General features: G+C 38.2%; 1 protein-coding gene across 1 annotated transcript in view; it reads left to right on the forward strand.

Annotated features, from left to right (window-relative positions):
* The first annotated feature begins 8215 nt into the window (after positions 1 to 8215).
* The window catches only part of LOC135203571 (organic cation transporter protein-like), a 235013-nt gene continuing 221125 nt past the window's right edge, over positions 8216 to 22103 (forward strand). The window contains 4 exon segments of the mRNA XM_064233321.1: positions 8216 to 8307; positions 10589 to 11164; positions 11255 to 11395; positions 19618 to 19738. Coding sequence (XP_064089391.1) covers positions 11314 to 11395; positions 19618 to 19738 — 203 coding nt within the window. The 5' untranslated portion in view covers positions 8216 to 8307; positions 10589 to 11164; positions 11255 to 11313.

Here is a 22103-nt window from a genome sequence, read left to right on the forward strand (position 1 = left end):
AGTTTTAGGATTGGGGATAAAGTGTTGAAAGAGGTGGTTGAGATGGGGAGAATGAATGTGAATAAGGTAAGAGAAAAGTTTGAGGGGCCTTTTGAAATTTTTGAAGTGGACCCAAGTGGGTTAAGTTATGTTTTTGGGAAGTTGCAAGTGGATGGGGGTATGGATGAGGTCAGGGCACACCTTACCCAGCTCCGCAGGTGAAGTGATGTGCCACAGTATGTTCGTGAGAATGCAATGAGTGACTGGTTGAAAGTGAATAAGTATGACCCAAGCAAATAGTTTTGGTTGAGTGTGGAAGAAAGCAGTAGAGGGTAAAGAAAAGGAATGAAAGGGAAGGACGAGGACTGCATAATAGAGGGGTTATGTTAGGGTAGAGATGGTTGATAAAGCATGCAATACAGATAAGCCTGAGGAGGGAATGGATGAGACTTACAGTGTGTGGGTTTGAGTTGACAGAGTTTAGTGAAATTTCGACAGGAGGGGAACCAAGTAGTAGGGAGGTAGTTGACAGTATGAATGAGTCCCTTCAGGAGTTTGACAGGAATATGAATGGGGTGAGCGATTTGGTAGCAGAGGTACAGGAGATATTGGGACCAGAGTTAGAAGGGGTAGATGAGACAGTACATGAGATTTGGGAGGACAGTATCAAGGGAGATAATAGGAATCTGGATGAAAGTGGTCTGGAGGAAGTGAATGGTGATGCAACTGAGAGTGTGTATGAGGGGCCTTGAACAAGATCCAGTAGACCAGTATCCAAACATCCCAGGGTGTTAAGAAAAGCCATATAGTGTAGATGTTGTGAGTATGTGAGGAGACGTCGAATGTAAAAGGGGAGGGAATATGGAGGAGTGATGTAGTGGTTGCATTTGACAAAGTTCTCAAGGGTTGCTTGTAAGAGAGAGTGAAAGGTGAGAGTGGCTGGTTGTTTTGGTTGTTGTCCTGTTAGGTTGTTTGTGTTCGTTGGAGTCAATAGGAGGAGTTTGGATGTTTTGTGTATTTGCTATATCATGTTTTATGTTTACTTGTTGTTGTTAAGATAGTATGGAGAAGGTTTGCATCTGTGGTTTTCCATTTTGAGAGAGAGCGTGAGTGGTGAATAGGTGGACCGCTTGTTTGGCAGGTGTTTTGGGTTCGTCTGCTGGCTCGGTCGCCGAGCCTTAGTGAGGGAGATTGGGTCAGTTAGCTATTGGAGTGAGTGACGAGCAGTCAGTCGAGTCAGTATTTAAAGGTAGTTATTGGTGGTTTTTGATTGCTTTGATATTGAGTAACTGAGTTTGTTGTGCTTGTGTCCATCTGATGGTTGTTGAGCTGGTGAGTGTCTGTTGTGTTTGATGTTTTTTGAGTTGTTGAGAAATCTTGATGTTGATTGGTGTTTGTTTGTGTTAGTGATTTGTTATGTTTTTTGAAATGTTGAGAAATCTTGGTGTTAATTGGTGTTTGTTTGTGTAATGATTTATTGTGTTGTATTTGAGTTGTTGCGTGGTTTTGGTGTTTGTGTGTGTGTATTGGTAGTTGGCTGTTTGTTGTCTGGTGTTGGGTGCTAGTGGATGAGTTTGTGTCCTAGTGACTGTATCCAGTGGACAACGCAGCATCTCAGCCTGATTGTGTCAAGAGTTGGTGAGTACATGGTTTTTGAGAGTTTTTGTGTTTTATCTCGTTTAACCAATAGTCCTGTTAGTAATTAGTAACGTAAAGAGGAAGTGTGACAGGGGGAAATTTTGGTAGCTGGACAGACTAAAGTAAATGTGGGGAAATCTTGTTTGCTTTGCTTTGCATATATCCCACCACAATGGGCATAGACTCCAGAGCCATACTATTTTTTTGTTCTATCAGTCATCCTATTAGGCTGGGTGGTTTTTTATATTGTGGGGTTCCGGGTTGCATCCTGCCTCCTTAGGAGTCCAGCACTTTTCTTACTATGTGAGCTGTTTCTAGTAGCACACTCTTCTACATGAGTCCTGGAGCTACTTCAGCATCTACTTTTTCCAGGTTCCTTTTCAAGGATCTTGGGATCGTGCCTAGTGTTCCTATGATTATGGGTACAATTTCCATTGGCATATCCCATATCCTTCTTATTTCTATTTCCAATTCTTGATACTTATCCATTTTTTCCCTTTCTTTCTCTTTAACTCTGGTGTCCCATGTATTGCGACATCAATGAGTGATACTGTCTTCTTGAATTTGTCAATCAACGTCATTGGGTCTACTGGCACATATCACCCTGTCTGTTCTGATACTATAGTATTATTATTATTAATAATAATAATAACAATATTATTATTATTATTATTATTATTATTATTATTATTATTATTATTATTATTATTATTATTATTATTATTATTACGTTGTTGTTGCTGATAATATCCGACCTGATTATAGTCTTCCATTCCTAAAGTAAAATTAAAATAATAAAAGGGTAGAAGTAATATCGAAGATTACTCTCCACCTTCCTTACTTATTTATTCATATATTATTTTCTTCAAACTGAAGAACCCCTTGGCAATAGCATAAGCTATGAATTGTAATAATCTATTGCAAGTATCGAAATTCACGATCCTGACGAACATTTGCTTTATACATAAAATTACAAAAGCGAATAGAAGTAATAGCTTTGAATTCATATCCCAAACGCATCAACTTTTATCATTAGACTATGCTGTGATTAACTTTTCTTTTTTACTCTATCACGACGTCCTCTGTCACAGTTTCACCGCATCTAGACTGACGGTTCCACGACTCACGGTGAGTCAAAGGATTCATGCTACAGTAAAGTGTGTAGTTTTCAGTCTGAAATATTATTGTAGCATGAAATATTTTTATTTTTCACGATCCAATATATTTCAGTGATAAGATTCTGCATAACAAGTGACTAACTTTTCCTCATACATGCACATGTTTACAAACTAAAATATAACATTCAATACTAAGTGGCAACTTGAATTCAAATGAATCGAATATAGAATTCAGCGCTGAAAAGAAAATTGATAGTAAAAGGTTAGAAAGGTGTACCTAACAGAAGGAAAACCTCGCAGTTGCACTATGAAGCAGTTGTTAGGAAAGGTTGGTAAGTAAGATCGAAGAAATAGAATATGAAAAGAGGTACAGTAAAAGGAACGAAAGAGGTTGCAGGTAGGGGCCGAAGGCACGCTGCAAAGAACCTTAAGTATGCTTACGAGGAAATGGCAACTTGAGAACAACGCTTTTCCAGTAAACAAAATAATAATATTATTAAAGCCGCACGATTTTCGCTGTCCCTCCCAGCGTGTTGTGTGCCAAGTACAAAATAATGGTGCCTGAGCAAATGCAAAAGATCTCCTTTGGAAGAAGAAGAAGCCAGAAAGTTATCAGAGCTTACCTGGTATTAATCACTGATCATACGACGACTCCTCGTAGCTTCTTGAAGAGAATAATAAATTCTAACCAATATTACCCAGATTTAGCTCAATTTAGCATGAAAAATCCCTTATACGGTAAAAGCAATTAGATAAACATCAATATCCAAAAAATACAATGTCAACCCACACGCAGATCTGATGACGTCATAGGGGGAGGAAGCTCCCTGGGTTTTTTCTTTCTTTCTTTCTTTTATGTTTACGTTTTGACGGGAATTTACTTACAATAAGATCACATTTCCTTTGTCAAACATTACCCAAATCCATGCATTACTACCTTCAGGGAAAAGGCAAGGAGGAATAAAATACAACAGATATTTGTGATATTGCATCTTATATTAGTGAAAATTGTATTTTGATCTAAAATAAGCAAGAACTAATACGATAAAATTGTCCCATGAAGTATGTAATCTCTCTCTAACCGAGTTGACAAGCGACCAGGCACAGCGCAATTCTTCCTGGTTCGCTCAAAGAGGTAAGAAGTGTGTGTGTGTGTGTGTGTGGCAGAGCCGTATAGAATCTAGAAAGCCTCGTGATTGCGGCAATATCAGCCTCAGCGGCGTGGTTGGTATGGTATTAGCGACTCACCTCGGTGGTCGCGGGTTCGATTCTCGGCCATTCCATTGAGGAGTGAGAGATGTGTATTTCTGGTGATGGAAGTTCACTCTCGACGTGGTTCGGAAGTCACGTAAAGCCGTTGGTCCCGTTGCTGAATAACCACTAGTTCCATGCAACGTAAAAGCACCATACAAATCAAAATCTGTCATTCATTCATACAGAGAACGGTTTGTATTAGGGACTTTACCTCAAGAAAAGAAATATGTTTCTAAAAGTAAAATGATGACCCGTGTATAACACTTTTTTTTTTTTCAAATAAGCCCTTGTTTAACAATCAAAAGAGAAAACAAGCAACTGTTGGTTTCATGAGGAAATAACCAATTATAGTTTAGCACCTCTTGATTTCTAGGGAGTGCTTATCTTTACTTCTTCCATTTATTTATAAGTTATTGAATTATTTGCAGTTAATGGCATTATAAGTATGTGTATATATATATATATATATATATATACTATATATATTATATATAATAATATATATATATATTTATATATCATATATATGATATATATATATATATATATATATATATATATATATATATATATATATATACACTGCTTTCGTGTGACTATAGGTCTATTTATCAAGATACTTAATTCATCCTATTTCCTTTAAGATTATATTGAGTCATGATATATTTTTAAAGTGTTTTTGGAAGTGGAGAGAGAGAGAGGACTTGTGACGGGAATATGGGGTGAAGAGAGACCATATATTCAAATTACTTCTCTAAGAAATTCATACCTCATTCTGAGAGAAATTATATATATATATATATATATATATTATATATAGATATATATATATATATATGAGCTGATTCGATACAGTTTTGAATATGCCTTTTCCGTGATAGTCTGAAGTCCCGTGAAACCGTTTTAAGTGATACTGAGTGTATGTGTAACAAAACAAGTCAACCGCCAAAGAAGTTACAAGTTGGCGTGGCTTTGGCAGTTCAAAGAGTGCCACGCATCTCTATATCCCTTCTTGATTGGCCCTTGTGTCTTAGGAGCCAGAATAACCAATCAGCTTCTTGGATAATGATGCCATTTGAAACAGGCCGCACCATCGGTCAGAGCAGTTCGTTAGCGGGTACCATAGAGAACAGACGAACTGGGTCGAGAGTGCCCAGTGCCCCCGCAGTCCCGTTCCCGTCGGCCGCCACACAAAGACGTGCGTCACCATGAGTGTCAATAAGTCTAACCTGCCGTCCGGTTGTGCACTAGTATAGTTAACGTAATAATTACAGGCCACCTGTGTAGCTAAGAAGAATACACCTGTGTTAAACGTTTCATCGATTATTATTTTTGCATGTCCAACATCGCATGCACGTAAACTTCTCTCTCTCCTGTTTTTCCTTCATATCCCGAACCCACAAATGACCGAGATCAGGTCATAATATATATCTATATATATATATATAATAGATATATATATATATATAGATATATATATATATATCACTCAGTATTGCATTCAGTATTAGACTTACTTTGCCAAACCTCTTCTGACTTATGATCTAACTACAGTTAACCTGCATCCCTCGATTTGGGTTCTTTAATACGGTCATAAAAGCCTACTTATCTCCCTCATCAGCTTCTCATTTTTTATTGTATAATTTACTTTCACCAGTCTGGGATAGATATTGGGCATCTACATAATTTATTTAGATGATTAAAACCTAAATCATCATATCAGAGCTTTATTACTGCAAGTTTTTTTTTTATTACTATAGTTCATCCTTTACTCGTCCTCAGAGCTCAGTTCTTTCCCTCATTTTATATCCTTAGTTTAGATGTCACAGCAACCGTCAAACCAAATCAAGAATGAGTTATGAATTTCTTAGAGAAGTAATTTGAATATATGGTCTCTCTTCACCGCATATTTCCGTCACAAGTCTCTCTCTCTCTCTCTCTCTCTCTCTCTCTCTCTCTCTCTCTCTCTCTCTCTCTCTCCACTTCTAAAAACACTTTTAAAATATATCATGACTCAATATAATCTTAAAGAAAATAGGATGAATTAAGTATCTTGATAAATAGGCCTATGTTCACACGAAAGCAGAACTCTCTCTCTCTCTCTCTCTCTCCCTCTCATTAAAATATTGCATTATTTCCCGTACTGTTCCACAATTTTCCTTAGAAACTAACAGAATTTAAAACATTTTCTCGTTATTTAAGATCGTGTTTCCCATTACGCACGCATTCTATTTAATTTTCGTGTCATAACGTTATTAATACGTAAAGTTACCCGGAAGGCTTTAAAGAATAATGTTTCATATTCTACTCTGAGCTGTGGCTACACAAACAACTTGAACGAAATTTGTAGGATTTCTTTTTCCACTCAACAATGATCATGAACTGTTCTAGCAAGCACAATACATCTTGTATTCAGTGACACGCACTGTACCATCTCATACTCTTGTTGCTAACGGCTTGCGACCATGGTGCACTGCGATTTCCAGTAACTCACTCACACACACACACACTATTTATATATATATATATATATATATATATATATATATATATATATATATATATATATATATATATATATATTTGTGTGTGTGTGTATTGATTCTGCTGGTGGGGTTAGCAAGCAATAACATAGGCCAGTATTGATTCTATCATATTTTATTTCTTACTTTCAACCCATTTAGTGTTCATATGTAAACTGCAATTTTGTCTGTTGTGGGAAACATTTTCCTGGCAATTTTGCTCTCAATTCGAAATTGTGCCGTCTCATGATTATTATTATTATTCAAAATGTCTGCGCGCAGATTGTTCATATGGAAAAGAAAGGAAAATTGCCTGGGAAAATGAAAATGTGGAAAAATATGTAGCTACGAACTGTGTTGTAATAGGCCTATATGCTTTATACATAGTATACATGTTTATCATGCGAGGGGCTCTCGCATTCAAAGCGAATAAATGCTGTTCCTTTTTCTCCAGATGAAATTGGTTACGTTGTACATGGAAAAAATTAATAGAAAATACGATTCAATGATAAACATCATATCTTTGAAAATGGAAATGTTGACCTGCTACTATTGCCGATCTGATCAAGAAGAGGAAAAGGACTGGATAAGATGTGTGTAGTACGTGGTATCGTCAAAAGCGTGTTTTCTGAGACGGCCTCAGTGAAAAGACCATCAGGAAAATAGCGTAGATCTACCTTGTTTGTACTGATGGGTTTCATGCAACGAAAAACGAATTGGTAGGTAAGAAAAATCAACTACAAATGATGAGCGATGTTCTTGGGAAGAGAGACATTGCGATTGCTGGGCGCGTTGCTCTGGTTGCTCAGCGGGCTCAAGGTATCTAGAGAAAGAGGTATCGTCATCCCCATTGAGCGCTGTGGTATCACAAACCAAAATACGACTTTTACCTGTTTGTTTTTTAAGTTTCGCTGTAATAAAAAAAGGCTTCGCGAACTTAAAATGAAAGTTTAGATTTTCCGTTGCACTCCTGTTCTGTTGCACTTCTGATGCTGATACTGACAATGAAAAAAAAAATAAAAAATAGAGAAAAAACATAAAAACAACAAGCCGTAATTGAAAACTTCTTTTGTCCTGATTGCCTAGCTTTAAGTGACGTCACTTAGCTCCTCCCCATTCATACCATGCTCGTCATCTTTCAGTTGTCAAAGCGGGAAGGCGGTCTTTTTAACTATGTTGACATTAGAACATAGCAAGATTATGGTGTCTTGTGTCACATAAATCAGAAAATCATAAGGAAATTTCTACATTTTCACAGCCTTCCAAGAAATATTTCCGCAGGTGACATCATATCTGTAGAATGACGCCTTCATCCGTTGAGCAGACGAATTTCCATCAGTCAGGCTTGGAGTAATCAGGAATAATAGAGTACACTCTATTAATACTGGGAGCAATCAGGACTAAATTAATTACGTATGCTTTGTGTCAATTACATTTACAATTATAATTACCAGTCCTATTATCAAATTACAATTATAACTAAAATTAATATTGAATAGAAAATTATAAAGAATTACAATTACCTTAAAAATGTGTCATTATTTACATTGCAATTACAATTACTTCAAAGCTGCTATCAACGCATAGCCCAGGTGCAAAGGGGGCGTGGCCTAGGCAGGCAAGAGATGCCGACTTGTCAGTTTCTTCGCTCAAATGCAAGCATACCTTGAGCGTGTTGAGCGGACCGAACAACGGGCCGGGTGAATTGAAAGCGTGCGTGGAAAGTCACCTGATGGCGCGATGGACTTTCCACGGGTCGAAGTTCGATCATCGAGAAAGTCAAGGAGATGGGAACAGTAAGAACTGGGCTGAAGAAGATGCCATATCCTACTATAGAGAGGAAGACTTATGCAGTATATGTAAAGTAGAAACATTTTTAGTACTTAAATCAACCAAAGCTTCTGGAAAAGTGACTGAGAGGAAAACTGGGGGTGCCAATTCTCTGAAGGAAATCCAAATACAAATACGAATACGAAGTCTACCCCAAATGGTCGTGTTGTTATCAATTTTACTGATGCAAGCAGTAGAGATCAAGCAGCGAACGGGACTCGGAACAGCGTAGAGCTAAGATGATATGGAAATCGAAACTACTTTCTGAAGCCTATCCCCGATGTATAAGGGCGACGATCAAATTGCTATTCAGTAAACATTCTGCAGAGGGTGCTACCTGCTGCATTTTAAAATGGGAACTTAAGATACAAAGCCGAACATGAGTATGTTGGCGAGATTGCCTAAGATGATGAACAAGTAGCTTAGTCATAGGTGCCTGGGTATCATGTGCTGACCTTCTTAAATGTCAGAGGTGTAGGCATCCGTAGGCAAGCAGGTAAGATTTACGGAGACGCCCTGACCCGGATGCATATTCCCGAACTCTAACCGAGTACCGAGAGTTTCCCTGAAAAAAGCAGGGCGCCATGCATATTTTAAAAACTAACCTAGAAATATACTTGAAAATTATCGCATTACGTTTCCCACACCCAAATTTCCTACGAGGTAGTTTTCGGGAATTGACGACTCGGATTGAGTAAAGCGACCACTGGCAATCATTTTGACCTGACTCGCGTCTCTCTCGGAATCAGTTGTGTGAAGTAAAAATCAGTTCTTACTTATAGTTAACTGATTGATATTTGACCATGTTGAAAGGGTTAATGAAAAATCATTATAAAACTTGCAGCTCAGCTCAAGTGAATCAGTAACAAAATCTTTGCAGTTGTGTTTTGATCATATAATGCATAAATTTCAAGGAAACATTCCTTATGGTGTTTAATATATTGATGTAAATTCGTAAAATCTTTATTCTTGGGGTAATAAATGTCCAATTCAGAGGAAAAAAGCTTTGCACATTAGATTTTTGGTGTTGCGAAGCATGCAGTGATTCTCTCAGATGAACCTAATAACAGCGTAGTAATTAAGCTGAATTACAAGTAAGGGAGATCTCATTCAGCCTCAGATGGTGTTGAAATATGTAGGTGAGGTGATAAAATGTTCCGAAAGTCCGTATCTTTTTGTGAAGTTTGTGATTAGTCTAGGAAGAAAAGAATTCCATAATTCTGTTTATACAGTTATATACAAAAACAACAAATAGATTGTTTTCAAATATAGCACAATATGCTATATGTATGACAGTGAGACACTAAAAAAAATCACGCGTTTTGCGTATTAAAGCTATTTCAGAAAAGCACTTACAAGAACGACATTCTTCAACTGCAAAACAGTTTTCGGCGACGCTGCTTGCTCAAACCAAACTAGAGTCAACAGACAAAATGTAAATCTCATTGGCTACACTTCAGTTGCCAGCAATGTTAATTTCAACTACCTGTTGGCACGCAACATGCATAAGTAGTGTCTGTGATTTATTGTCCCTAGAAGAGAGGGAGAGAGAGAGATAAGACACCTTGCATCAGGTGTACTCTGGTAACTGTGAAGCTTTTGATGTGGAAATAAAGAAAGAAACAGCAAGCTGCTGATTAGAGAGTTGATAAATGAAAAGTCACTGGATATGCCTATATCGGGCGGTTTCTGAAACGTGAAAACGATTTTGATAATTCTAAGATAAATGAAATTACGTGGATTTAGAAATTGATTTGGATTACGTCGCATGATAAAAGAAAAATGTCAGCATGTGTCAGCCTTCGGTGGTGTGCGACCCTGGGAAAAAGTAACAGGAAACAGTTGCTGTGCTTCATTATTCAAACCCCACCACCTCTCTCTCTCTCTCTCTCTCTCTCTCTCTCTCTCTCTCTCTCTCTCTCTCTCTCTCTCTCTCTCTCTCTCAACGAACCTTCTGTATTTTTATAGGTACTAATTGTAAGAAACTACCTTCAGTAATTTGCTTACAACTGATGTTATTACTGACGATCACGCCACATCATTCCCTGTATCGGAAGTGTTTGAAACCCATTTCCGTCTCAAGTGATCCAAAACAAAATTAGTGTTGTGAGTTTTACAATGTCATGATGTCATCCCATCTGGCTTGTGAGTTGCCTAGTATTATTTTGTCATTTTATGTTGGTTGAAGGTGTATTTCGTATTGTTATTTTGTAATTGAACTAAGTTTATTTTTCCTTCTTTATGTAGAAGATAATATAATAATAGGGAAGGATATTTGTTCATGGAAACCTAAGCAAAATTTGGCTAATTTGCTACAACTACTATTTTTAGACATTAGATCGTCTTTCGTACTTCACTAAGTAGAGGATAACTTACTTACAAACCAAACCGAGGGTGAGTGTTCACCTAACTTACGGGAAAGGAATGCGAATAAGTGGGGTAATCAAATCCTGAATAGAGTTCTGCTGCAGTCGCCCATATGCCGCCTGGGGCGTTCTGTGACCAAGGCTACTACAGAGAATCGAGGAGACCTTGATCTGCCATCGCGTTATGTGAATCACATCAAAAGCGAATCTCCTGGAGGATAAATAAAGAAATAACCCGGCCATTCGGGATACTTCAGAATGACATACTCTAAAATGTAGGTCACTCCTAGCGGAAGATACTTGTTTAGGTATCATTAACGTCGTCAGGCTCTCTTGCCCCATCGGAGACCCTACTGTCAACAAGCCCACTCCAGCCCCACCACATCATTGCTCGGAAGACCACCGCCGCCGCAACGGGCAACTGCAGTCAACAGTCTTGTGCTGCGGTGCGAACCTGGTGCGAACTACGTCTTTTTTTGTGTGCGTGATTAGACCTATAAATCGTTGTAGCATTAACTCTCATACAACTTGGAAATTTTCTTTTCAGAATTTGAGTGGTGAGTTCATCGATGAAATTTTGATTTATGTGCTGTCATCTGGCGCAACATGACAGATCAACTAGATGACATTTTTACTACGCTGGGCACAGGATACTGGAATTGGCTTCACTACATTGCTATTGGATATGGTGGGTGAATTCATACTCTCTCTCTCTCTCTCTCTCTCTCTCTCCTTATTGCTTGTGATTCACAATCTAAAAAGGTTATTCTCTCTCTCTCTCTCTTTGTTCATTGTCATCTTCATTCTAACAAGGTTGCTTGACTCTCTCTCTCCTTGTTCCTTGTCATTCTCAATCTAACAAGGTTGCTGACTCTCTCTCTCTCTCTCTCTCTCTCTCTCTCTCTCTCTCTCTCTCTCTCCTTGTTCATATGTTTTCATGAAATGCTTTCGAAAAATTTAAAGCAAACGTTACTCAGAGAAACTCATACCTGCTCATGCAAGAACATTGATCTAAGTGCAGTGACAGTGTGCGTTTGACAGTTTATTAAACCTCAGTGTTGAGTTCGAGTCTGTCGCAGAGCGCCCCAGGAGATGTAGGGCTCTGAAAAAGAGGAAGAAACAGTTATATCGTTGTTTACCTACTTTATGCCAGTGATACGTGGACATTCTTCCTTTATTTCACTCACTTATTGAAATCTGCCAAACGACTTAAAATTGCCTTGTGAAATGAAACGGAAATGATATCTTAGTTGGTCCTCTGGTAGTGTCGCGGCATGCCTCTCAGATGTTGCGGGTTCGCATCTCCCACAGGGCTAACAAAAATCACTGGCACTGTATCATGATCAGTTACTGTTGCAGTGTGGGGTCTGTGGTGGGAGGTTGAAACCAACATTATTTGGAAGCTTGAATTTCAAGTCAATGGCCCCCGTGTGTTTGTTTCATGTGAATAGATTTCTTCTACTGAAATAATAATAATAGTAATTCAGTGAATGATCTTCTACAGTACTGCGCAAAGTAACGCCGAATGAACTACTGTGTCTTTCAGGGCTGTGTCTAATTGATTTTCGTCGGCAAAATCTTACCAAAGCATCTGATATGGATCCTATTTTGGAAATAGCTATTTGAAGCCACAGCCTAAGCGGCAAACATATGCAGTAAATGAAAGAAATTTAAAGGGAAACTTAGCTAAATCTAGAAGGCTTGTAGATAGAAGTTAGTAAAACGTTATTACTGAAGGCCCCGCCACTCAATGTGTCATGGGAGGATTTTTCCCCACCATGACATTAAGATACGAGAATAATAAGACTAGGTACAACGAACTATGAATAAGCTGAGAGTATGTTACAACGATAGCCTACGAAGACTCTTGCAAGGCATTCCGAGGCATGCAAGCGCATCTGCTGCTCTTTTTGTGGCTTTTGGTCTGCCATCTTTTCAAGAACTGAGACGCAAAACCATAACATGCTACTTGCAAAGGCTGAAGAATTCCGAAAACTGTATTATGAAGAGGGTTGCCCACCCAGTTTACTTGCATAATTCAATTATTTTCAAACACTGGAAAAGCCTCATTTATGCTTAGTGCATTTGGTGCGCTCTTTATGCAAGAATATAGTATTTTTTTGTTTTGTTCTGATGCTACATATGTAAGTGCCCTTTTAGTAGGAAGAATCATTTAGTTTCATTATCCGCATCTCATTCATATCATAATTTTTCACCTCTCTTTCATAATCATTTCTCATACTTATTTTAAATTTTGTCCTCTTGGAGTGTAGAGACTTTTTATATAATTTGTGTGTGTATATGTATGTATTTGTCTATGGCCTTTTATGTCCGAAATAAATCATTTGAATTGAATTGAATTGAATATACATATGCACTGTTGTCAGTCTTCTTGTCTGGAGACAGGGGTCGGAGAATGGTACTGTCTCATAGTTGACATGGTTGGTATGAAGACTAATGACCTTTACGCTGCCTGGGAATTAGGGTAGGCCTGTCCTACCTGCTATTACATGATATTCCTTGTGTGTATGGGTCTTACTACTGATGAGGCCAGGTGATGTCTTCCCACTGGGAGGCAATTGAAGTGCTGATTTCCATTTTAGGGGTATTGAAGAAAATTCCTGGTACTCAGCTTGTTTCTTTATTACTCATTACATCATGCCAAATTTCTCCCTGGCCTAGTCTCCTGGACTTGGTTAATTTACCTAGTCTTCAGAACTCCTGGACTAGATCCCTGGACTAGATTCCTGGACTAGAACCCTTGCAAGGGATAGATAATCATTTGTATTAATAACTTGGTAAAATAGCCAGAATGAAGGGTGGACCGGATGACGTCCTCACACCTTCGAGAGCATTCGTGATTCTAACATGTGTTGCTAGTGTTACCAAAATGCAGATGTAAGATTCAGGGCAGCGCTCCCATACTCAAAGTGACAGAAAAAACAAAACAAGGGACTGGCTACACTGCTACGCACTCGACATTCACAACAAAAACGAAAACATTTTATAGTTCCAATCACTCTTACAATAGTAGAGTAAAGATATTAGAGGAGGATGATGAATCAATTCCTAAATAAATCACTAATAATTAAAAGAATATCTTTCCCATTACAAATGACACTTTATTTAGTGGTTCCCAACGCCACATTAGGGTTGCGAGGGAGTTACAAAAATATATGTTGATAATTCACAGCTGTTCACACGTTTACTTTGAGTAGTAATGTAACTGATCTACTTTCCCAACAACATACCCCTGCGAACAAGGGGTTTCAAGTCTAGTTATGACGATTAAGACTAAAGCAAGAAACCGGCTTGGGTATGCTCTAACAATCAATATAAAGCCCAGATTTGAGAAACACCTGCTGCACAGTATGAAGCAGTTTCAAGGTAACCACTGAGAAAACTTTTGGAGTTTTCGTAATTTGTTATGATTTTTTCTTTAATATGGTCACTGCTAATTCCCAAAGTATATCATTTGGTTCTTACACTAGCCACTTTTTATGTAATTCATTGCATTAATTTAGTGACTCAGTTAAATTTATCAGCAAGTTATTGCTAACCACTGACGAAAACTTATTTTTTGTGTAAAAGGATATGCAAATAAATTTATTTTACTTGTTTTCATTCCATTTCAAATATATTGAAATTCATTGTGCTGGTAAATGTAAACTGAAATATAATAACTAACGCCCATAAACATTTTGCAAGTATAACTGTAACATGAAATGGTTGGACTTATTATCACAAATAGGGTCGCTACGCCAAGTGAAGAATCGCAACCAAAAAAGGTTGGGAAACTGCAGTGTAACTGTATGACGTACTTTATTTACTAGACACCCAGCCCATATACTTTATGAATGGAGACTCAGGTGTTGGTGGTAGTAGTTATAGTAGTAGTAGTAGTAGTATATGGAATTCTTACATTGCTTCGCACACTCAAACATCTGCCCTACATACTCTCACTCATCTTCTCGATGTCTCACTCTATGTAGAATACAATAAGGGAATGGGCATCATATAAGAATATTAATTGTGTAATACAGTTCCATGGCGCAATTCATGTTCCCTTCAACTTGAAATATTCACCAAGTCTTATTAACTCTGCGAAAACCGTTGTTACCTTGGAGTTTCTGTTGCTTCATATTGTCTCAAAAGCTCCGGTTCGCGTTTACCTGCTTAGTCCTACTAAATGACTGTAAGTCATGATATAGTTGTTTCTATGTCGTGAAGCAAGTCTTCTAACCTCAACTTCCTTAATGCATGATCAGTCCCATGATAAACCCACAGTGTTTGGTGTAGTACACTATCCCAACCCACTATTCCCTTACTTATTTTATTTGTGTGCCTCTGTGTCAGCTTCGCTGTTTCTATACGCTTAATTCATTTACTTGAAACTGACACTGTTTGTTGTAGGGTTGTTGAGTGGTTACCTGTGAGTCTAAGTATTTCTGTTATATCTGTTGATTTATTTATTTAGCATATTACGCTACGATTCTTTTCTTTGTTACATACTGCAAAAACACGCAATATGAAAGCAGTTTAGCAGCCACGAGGACAATTTGCTAGGGTTACCATTGGTGAAGCAGCAGTCACGTGTAACATAGTTTGGACCCATGAATGATCGGCTCTCCCCCTGTCGTTGGCGATGCTATTGTACGGTCTAGGATATACCTAGACCGTTATTGTCCGATATCATAGTATACGTCACAACTACCCTCTCTCTGGGTGCTCACAAAACTGAGCTAAGTTCCCTTTAAATTTCTTTGATTTACTCTGAAAAGTACATTACCTAATTATCCATATTAGACATCACTGCTTACGTTTGCCAATTAGGCTGTGGCTTCAAATAGCTATTTCCAAAATACGATCCATATCGGATGCTTTGTAAAGATTTTATCGACGACAATCAGACACAGACCTGGAATGCTCAGTAGGTAGGATGAAACATTCAGCAACCTAACATCAGTTTGTAATTTAAGTATATGAATAAAATGGTAAATATCCTCACAAGATAAACATTCACTTCTCAACGAGTCCTTCGAGAAATGTTTGATTTAACATGATTTAACCGATAAGGAAACACCAGAAAATTATTTTGTAAGGAAAATAATAACAAACATTTCATTGGAAGTCTTGGGGTCGGTTACAAAAACCACAAAAATAAATTTCATTACATTTCTGTGTTATTATTTCGTGATTCGAATGATTGGATGCATAGGGTTAGTATTAACTGTACGAATGTCCGATGAAGGTTGCTTATTATCAAGTATTGCGTATATACTATATCAAATAGATGTTTTCAGCTACGTTAATCTTGACATGTTTCAGAGTTAGGACGAAATATTATCAATTGCTTGAAACAAAAAATAATGGACGCAAAAACATTTACGTCCTTGACGGAAGTCAGTATTTGTTCATGGCACAATAGAGAGACAGACAGACATACTAAAATTAATTTGGTGCTACCTCGGCTTGTTATCTACGCGTCACCTACTCCGAGGTGCTAGTACTAAACATGGCAGAAGCTCCATGGGACGCCGTGTTTAGTACTAGCCCCTCGGGGATCAAAGTAATGTATACACCCATTTCTATATTGTGTGGTCGATATAGTATACGTTCATAAACGATATCTTTGTGCTGCCGTCTACTTTATATATACCATACGGTGTCCAGTACTAGAGCAGATTTACACCAGCCATGCATCCGATGTCTAGGCCATACCCTTACGACGCTCCTGATTGGCTGTTGATAAGCCAATCACAGGGCTGGAAACTCTCAGTCTCGCTCGAGAGTTCACAGAAGCAGTATGTATGATCCGATCTCTTTCCAAAATTAAAACTTTCCTTACGCCTCAGTTTTACCTGCAGAAAAGGAGTGTTCCGAATTTCATCACTAAACATCTTCAAGCCAATGATTTAAGGATTATAATGATATAAGAATTATGAAGAAAATCGTAATATACATAATAAAAAGGAATAATGAGGGGGATATAGGAGGACTGATTGTAGGAAAGAAAAATCAATGGGATAAATGAATTACCTCCATAAGTTATCAATATCTAAGCAACGATTTTTTTTTTTCATATAAAGATTTCCACTATAGGACATTGGTGATAATGATAGTGATAATGAAGTCTTAATATTCTTTTTCCCCCATAAGACTTCTTTTATCGAGGTGTCGTAATCATGATGATGACGTCATCGAGTGATTACGTGAGCAACGCCTGACTCCTTCCCAGCTTTATCCCTATTCGGGGTCGCCGTTTTTAATTATTTTCTTCGATCTATTTCTGTCCTATGTCATATCCTCCTGTACTCCCTTCTCCTTCATATCATCTCTAATGCAATCTCTCCACCTAGTCTTAGGTCTTCCATCACTTCTTTGCCATGTGTTGCTCTTCTCTTCTCATCAGGTGGCCATACCATCTTACCTCTTTCACTTTCTTTGATGCTCCAGTGACCTTTACTGTACCCTTAATGTGTTCATTTCTAACCCTGTCCGTTTTGGTCACTGCTCATCCACCTGAGCATCCTCATCTCGGTTACGTCCAACTTTCTGCCCTTTGTTTTCTTTAGCGGTGCTGCTTCCAATCCATATGTCATTGCTGGTCTGACCACTGCCTTGTGCACTCTGCCCTTTAATCTTATAGGGACTTTCCTATCACATATGACACCGGACACCTTCCTTCAGTTGTTCCAACCACACTGAATCCGGTTTTTAAACCTTTAACCGTTTAGTACGTATATATACGCAGTGCCAACGCTACCTGAGCCGCTTAGTATGTATATATATGGGGAGCAGATGTTTCGACTGTGACGTTTAGTACGTATATATACGATTGATTTTTCCTGCCTTTCTTTCAAGTTAAATCCTCTACATTATATTTTCTCTAGGTCCGAGGAAGTGTTGTTGAGTTGACCATATCCAAACAAAAATACCTCCTCCCGAACCTCTTTTTATCATAATTTTCCTGATTTTCCATAATGCTATGTAGCCAGGCAACACGCTGCTGGGCTGGTTCGTTCACTTACACGGAATTTTGGTCTTTCAACGCAGGGGGTAAAGGGGCTATAATCCTATTTAAACCAGCTTAGCATCGGTCGTGAGCTGTTTTCTTCTTTTTTTTCTTTTCCAGCTCTAGGCAAATGAAAAACGATAAGTACTGAAACGTTGCTGAACAAAAGGTTAGATATAGAATGCACAAACTTTCATACATGAAACTATACACAAGTACCATATTCTAGACGAAACTTATTTACAAAATTCTTGAACAAGAGACATTGCTGAAAATTCATCCGACAGTGAGAATGATGAAAATGAAAACGGAGGGCTAATAAGGTAAAGTCAGTAAAGTAAGATATATGTATAACGATTGTGAACGGGTTGCTATTTCCGGTCCTAAGACTCCGTATTTGACAACAGTGGTAGTTTCATTACATCGATAAAGGAAAATCTATAAAGACAGATGATGAAATTTATCGGTATCACCATTTTCTTAATCAAATTATCCTTTAGTCGTGTAAAGAGAGCGAGAGAGAAAGATAATTGTTTTCTTTGTATTGTACTTTACCCTTTTGAACACTGATGTCATATACAGTAATTCGAACCTAATTATTTTGTCATTGATCATTTATAACGTTAGAGAATTCAAACAACACTATAAGATGAACAATAGGAGTATGTGTGAGTGTGTATTTATGTATATAATTAGATTTATAGTGCACACAGAAACATTATACACAATTTGGGTGTTATTTCCTACATTTCCAAACTTCTCGACTAATAATCTGACTACAGATAATCCGCATTCCTCAGTTCAGGGTTCTTTGATCTGGTCATAAAATAATTATCCCTCCCCGGGCTATGTCCAGAGGAAAAAGTCCGTTCCGGCACAAGGCCGAGTTAATCTGCCATCACTTGAGGAGCCAATAACAGTAAATTTTTTTTTTTTTTTTTTTTTTTTTTGTCGCATTCTATAATTTGTTTTCATCAGTGAGTTTGGGTTCGATATTGGGCATCAGTATAATCTATTTAGGTGATTAGAAACTAGATTATATTAACCCTACCTTTTGATCAAAGTAGTTTACTATATTCATTTCTTCAGATTTCAATTCATTTTACGTCTTCATTGTTAGATACGCAGAACAAATGTCAAGCTGTTTTATTTTTCAGACCTAGCATGGAAAGGTGTGGCGCTGTGTCTGCCACATCTACATGACATCCAAACTTAGGTCAAGGTTTTATGAATCAAATCTGGGAGAAGTGGCAAAGTCTAAAACGTACAACCTTCCCCTTCTATCCGGACATGAGACTGTCTTTGGCGTTTTATCCACACATGAGAACGTTCATTTTTTTGATTTCGTGAAACTTCACTTTTATTTCAGCTGCCATTTAAATAAAACCACTTTCAAAGCCGGACCTGAATTTGACAAATCATTCACTCACTTTGTTGTCCTGTGGATTCTGATATTATCCCAGTGGCGCTCATATCAGACTCCGAAAGTCAGCTAAAAGTAATTTCTTCCCGTAGGAGGCTAGGCGCTGTCAGTGCACCTCATGCAGTATAATTTAGGCATTACTTATTTGTTCTTTGCAGCATCCCTTCGGTCCCTAGCTGCAACTCTTTGCATTCCTTTTACTGTATCTCCATTAGTATTCTCTTTCTTCCATCTTACTGTTCACCCTCTCCTAACAATTGAGTGTTACACCTTCAAACCTTTTCACTGTCGATTTCAGTTTTCAGCGCTGCAGCTGAATGGCCTTAGTTGCATCGGTGTTTGGCATTATGCATGAAATCTATAAATTAATCTATCTACAAGCAACTTCTAAATGATAATCTCTGGTTTTATGGGTATAAAATTGCTATATCTATGCTCAGCTCAAATTTGATTTTTTTTCTTTTATTTACAGCCGTGAGTCTACCAAGTCCCCACGCTCTAGCAGGAGCATTCGTTGCTCCAAGGCTGAAGTTCGAGTGTCGCTCACCAGCGGACAATAATGCCACAATCTTCTTTTCCAATGATACTGATTCGTAAGTGCTCCATTATTATTTATTATTATCGATGAGACGAATCTTCTCAATGTCGAGACTGGATTATCGGTCCAGGATAACATTCAGTAGTAGATTTGTAGCGATTTATAAAAGCGCTACAAAAGCTTTCGAACCCTGTCCCTGTGCTGGGTTCATCCTCAGTCTAATAAAAAAGTGAATAGGTGAACTCTGTTTCGAGGGCTGGAAAAGTGGATGACCACGACGCTTTTATTTCTCCAATGGTCCAAACAGCAGGTAAAAATTATCCATTGCCCAAATACTAAGGTGACTGCGTTAATGATTTTAACTTCCTTATAAACAGGTTTATGCAGTGTTTTAGGCCGTTAGTCACGAATTCAAATTTTAAATTGTAATATACCTTACGAATCGACCGCTTCCAAGGTATTTTAATTGTTATTGGAAGGGTAATTGCAAATTCGAAACACAGGACTCGGAGTGATATCTGTCGTTAAATTAGAATCCCGCATGTGTGCTCTGATTTTGACGTGTTCTTAATAAAAAAAAAATTGCTCTGTTACGTTACAAAAGGCCCACTTTAAGCAAATTCTATGTTTCCACTTATGTATTTTCGCATATTTTGCATATTTGTCATATAAACTCCATTATAGTATTGCGGCTGAGGATTGGAGTGGATCCCCTTTTGTCACCTGGCAACCACAACTATTTTTAGAGTTTTAGACCCAGTCTGCCACTGACCTTCCCTAAGCAGAGGCGGAAATATTCCATGAGGATTGTCGGTTGGTTCAGACTAGGTTGGCTTTGTGTCATCAAGATCCCTTGTCAAAGTGCTCCTCCTCCTAAGTGTGATAATATCAGTGTGGACCCGACAAAAAGAGGGCGGAAGTGCACCTCAGGGCTCGTATCTGCCACCTGAAACAAATAAGAGTCAGTAACCTTTGCGGAAGGTTATTTGGTAGGATGTTATGCAGACATGCACAAAGAGCAAAAGCGAACAATACACATACAAACTCATTTTGAAGTAAAATGTAAGCACGAAACAATATACAGATAGGATTATGTCTCTCTCTCTCTCTCTCTCTCTCTCTCTACGTGTTTCGTGTTACTAATAGAATACAGAATACCAGGTCAACTCACCAGCGACCCAAAACGTATCCTCTGCTGCGTAGGTAAACATTTGGTCGGATTATGACATCAGGGAGGCCTAGGCTGGATTTAAAGCCGTTGTTTATGGCAAAATCTGCCATTTGTTTGAAAGCAAAGCTGATGTTAAATGCAAAGCTCTTCTCTATGCACCTACTGTAAACTGGTAAACTTAAACTGTTCATTACAAAAAATTCAATTTTATTGCTTACGTTATCTGTACCTACATATAAAATGCCTCATCGTTGTGCTTTTTACGGGTGTTGTTCTTCCCAGAGTCAAAGTATATACTTTGACTCTGGTTCTTCCAATAACGGTAAAAAGCGGATCCGCGAAGGACCTTAAAATGAAGGACAAAAGCGATATGAAAACCCCACATTAACTCTCAGTCAGAGGAGCATATATAGTACATATCCATGGCTTTCAACGTATGAGTGTTAAATCATAGCTGTGTAACTGATCTCAGAAACAACTGCGAAATCCCTCAGATATTTTGGAGTCAAAGGATTATTTCAAGATAGAAGAGTCAGGGGAAACCGCCGTCAGTTCATTTCACTTACAGCAGATTTCTGGTTTGACGTTCTCAATTCTCGAGTGACGTGGAAAAAAAAAATCCAGGAATACATATAGTATATGGGTTGAACTTGTCAAACCAAGATGAAGTTCTTAAACGAATAACAGAACTGGCAATATCAATGAAGAATCCAGGGAGTAAAGATCTTTACGTATTTCAAAAGGGATTAATAATTTCCTCAGTCTTTGCCCAGATTATTACATACAGTAAAAGACAAATTCGATTTATCATATGTATTAACATGTAGACTAAATCAAGACGGAGTTGATTGTATGGTATTTTTACGTTGCTTGGAACCAGTGGTCATTCAGCAACGGGACCAACGGCTTTACGTGACTTCCGAACCACGTCGAGAGTGAACCTCTATCACCGGAAATACACATCTCTCATACTTCAATGGAATGCCCGTGAATCGAACTCGCGGCCACCGAGGTGGCTGGCCAAGACCATACCGATCACGCCACTGAGGTGCTTAAAGACGGAGTTGAGCATTTCTTTGCCTGCCTACGACAGATAGGAGATTGCTATCAACACCCATCGGCAGTTGCAGTGAAGTAAAGAATTACGTATCATCTTTTAGGGAAAGATAGTTCTCTCATGGGCTCAAAGTATAATGTAGACGACAATATTGCAAAGGAGATAACATATAGCAGCTGGCACGTTTCATTC

This window comes from Macrobrachium nipponense, chromosome 36, assembly GCF_015104395.2.
Source record: "Macrobrachium nipponense isolate FS-2020 chromosome 36, ASM1510439v2, whole genome shotgun sequence".
Taxonomy (NCBI): Eukaryota; Metazoa; Arthropoda; class Malacostraca; order Decapoda; family Palaemonidae; genus Macrobrachium; species Macrobrachium nipponense.